Here is a 2,786-nt window from a genome sequence, read left to right on the forward strand (position 1 = left end):
ACACGTGATCAAAAGAAAACACATCTGATWAAATGTTGATCAWGTCAATGAACTCTGATCCAGAACKGCATGGCATTGTGGGGGATGTAGGCAGAAGAAAGGCCCAGCTAAGCAGGTTTGTGGCTCAACTAACTCATGCTTTAGTAAGCTAGCAACAACCTGCTGAGTAACATGAGCAGTGTCAGTTTTATGTTTCATAACTGCTTAAAAATAAAAAGGACTTGGAGTGAAAGGAGAAAATGATGCAACAGCTTAGGAGAAAATTGTGGATGAGGAAAGGTCCTGTCACCAGTTAGGCAGTATTAATCAGTCTTTTTTTCTCCTTCAAATAGGTAAAACAAAACCTAATCAATAATTACCAATACCAACTGATACAAAATGCTTATATCTTGATACGTTTTTCGGCCATATTGCCCAGTCCTACTCCAGCATCAGTTCGCCAGAGGTAGGGCATTCGCTGGACATGTCGCCAGTCCAGTACTATTATGAATGTGTTTCTTTTCTTATGTTTGTTTGTAGATTGTTTCATTGCTGCTGTGTTTAAAATAGTAATTTTTACACTGATACATGCTGTACGCCTCATTCTTCAATTCACAGACTCAATGCAAAAAAAGGAAGCAAAACATCCATCCATCCATCATCTGTACTGGCCTAATCTTGTTCATGGTTATGGGGAGCTGGCGTCTATATCCAGCAGTCAGTGAGCACCACCTGCACAAGAAAAAAAAAAGACCAACACAAACTAAACTAAATAAATAATAAAGTTCAAAACTACCAGCTAATGAGTAGATGCAAAACCAGCCAAAACTGGGGAATTAACAGATGAAAACATCGAAATGCATTTAAATGTAATGCAAAACACAACTATAATGCAAAAAAAAAAGAAAAGAAAAGAAAAAAGTATAGACATGTTGGCATAATAAAATGAACTTTTATATAGAAACAAACGAAGATGTCTTAATGGACTGACAAAAGATGCCTTTCTGTGAGGGGGCGGAGCTTGATGAGCTCGTGCCCAAGGACCGGATGTTTCTTGGACCGCCTGTGGTCAAAAGAGAAACTTGTGCGATTAAACAAATAGCCATTGTCTCAATACTTATATAAAGTTAGAAACTAGCAAAACACAGTCTTAATGTTGTGTCTTAGTGGACGGACCGGCTGATATTCCACATTAGAGCTGGCAGTAAGTGGATAACATATATTTTTTGTAGTTTGTTGTAGCTACGGGCTAAAGTTAGCTTACTGTAGGCGAAAAGTGACGTCCGCTGGAGGAACCGAGCATTGTGACTTCAAGGAAGGAAGCAAGCAAGGAAGGAAGGAAACTTGATCGGTGGGATCCTCTGCGCACCGCTGTTTATGCAAAGCTAGCTAGAAAGGGTGACTAAATTTGAATACCCTGTGCGATATTTTGCACTGTTTGGTTTATTAGACATGTTGTTAGTTGTCACAGCTAAGTGTTAGCAGCGCGTCTTGYGGCTAGCTGTACAGTGGACAGGAGCTAGCCCGCTAGCAGCAAACTTAGGAAGAAGTTGTGTTCCGACTTTTTTTGTCACGTTGATTTAAGGAGCCAAGCAGACGTCATTGTTTTTTTTAATAGTATGCTCATGGCATCGGAAGTAATAGAGAACGAAGCCGTTTTAAAGGGTGCAAGTGATACCAGTTGGAACAATAGCAGCCTAGGTGTTGTCACACCCAGCAGGAGGACTCGTGAACATTTGGGAAACAGACAAACTAGTCCCACATCTTCCGGAGTGTCGGGAGAAGCGGGCCAGGAGGGTTCGGACGAGCTGCGAGCTGGCACCACGTCTGCTGTTGAAAATGGCGAAGAAGGATTTGAAGGAGGTCTAACCAAAACAAGAGGTACACCTCAGGGCAGGACAGAAAACCAGCCGAAGCAGTCGGGAGGGAGAAGCTCTACCCCGGTTAGCCTTCCGCAGCCACGCTCACCATCTGGACCCACAGGGAGGTCTGTATTTTCGAGTTTAGCAGACAGATCTGACTGTGACAAGTTTAKCATTTCACATTACATTTGCTTTATTAACTTTGTTTTCCAAAACACCACCATTTCAGTCAGATGATCACAATTTGATGTTCTGAGTTTAGATAGACTATCATGTGGACCTAGTCAAATCCTTTTTATGGATATAAAACTTTTTTAAACCATTACATCCCACGTCATTTAAATAACTTTCTGTGCGCAATTTGTAACGAATTAATTGTAATGTGTACTTATAAGGTTTAAATGTATGAAAACTGTTACCTAAACTTATCATAATAAAGAATTAAGTTATATAGTTTACATAAATAAATGTAAACAAGACCTTAAAGGTTGATTAGAAAAAGTTGTGAAAAGTTATCTTCAATATAAACTTCCTCCAAAGTATGTGTATTGTGATCCGAGCACTTCCCTTTTAAATTKTGTCAGCCACTCTGAGATCTGTTAGTCACTTACTGCCATGTAATCTGGATAAAACACATCAAAATTAACGGGTTTTACCTTAATAAGTTAGAAGAAAGTCCTGAAAGCTACCAYAAGGCTTTCTATTTTATTACTGCAGACAACCTGTTGCAACAATTACTGGTTTTATGTTTTTATTTTTTCAGTTCAGTCCTTGTAATAAAACAATTTCAGACAAATATATATATATAGTCATGAGGGATGCCTGCTGCAACATCTCCACATAGCCAGCTGCTGCCACTGTGCCGTGTAGAAAACATCTCAGGTGGGGTCTCCTTGTCATGCCAGTAACGTTGGAAGCCATCAGGACCATCAAGGTTAAATTTTT

General features: G+C 39.8%; 1 protein-coding gene across 5 annotated transcripts in view; it reads left to right on the forward strand.

Moving 5' to 3' along the window:
* Window positions 1-1,004: 1,004 nt before the first annotated feature.
* Window positions 1,005-2,786, forward strand: part of bnip2 (BCL2 interacting protein 2) — a 10,194-nt gene continuing 8,412 nt past the window's right edge. Inside the window, exon 1 of one of the 5 annotated variants that reach the window (XM_014003606.1) lies at window positions 1,005-1,966. In XM_014003606.1, the coding sequence (XP_013859060.1) occupies window positions 1,599-1,966 (368 nt within the window). In that variant the 5' untranslated portion in view covers window positions 1,005-1,598. The remainder of the gene's footprint in view (window positions 1,967-2,786) is intronic. The other 4 variants (XM_014003607.1, XM_014003608.1, XM_014003609.1 and 1 more) reach the window with 4 other exon arrangements.

Source organism: Austrofundulus limnaeus, unplaced genomic scaffold (assembly GCF_001266775.1).
Source record: "Austrofundulus limnaeus strain Quisiro unplaced genomic scaffold, Austrofundulus_limnaeus-1.0 Scaffold19, whole genome shotgun sequence".
NCBI lineage: Eukaryota > Metazoa > Chordata > Actinopteri > Cyprinodontiformes > Rivulidae > Austrofundulus > Austrofundulus limnaeus.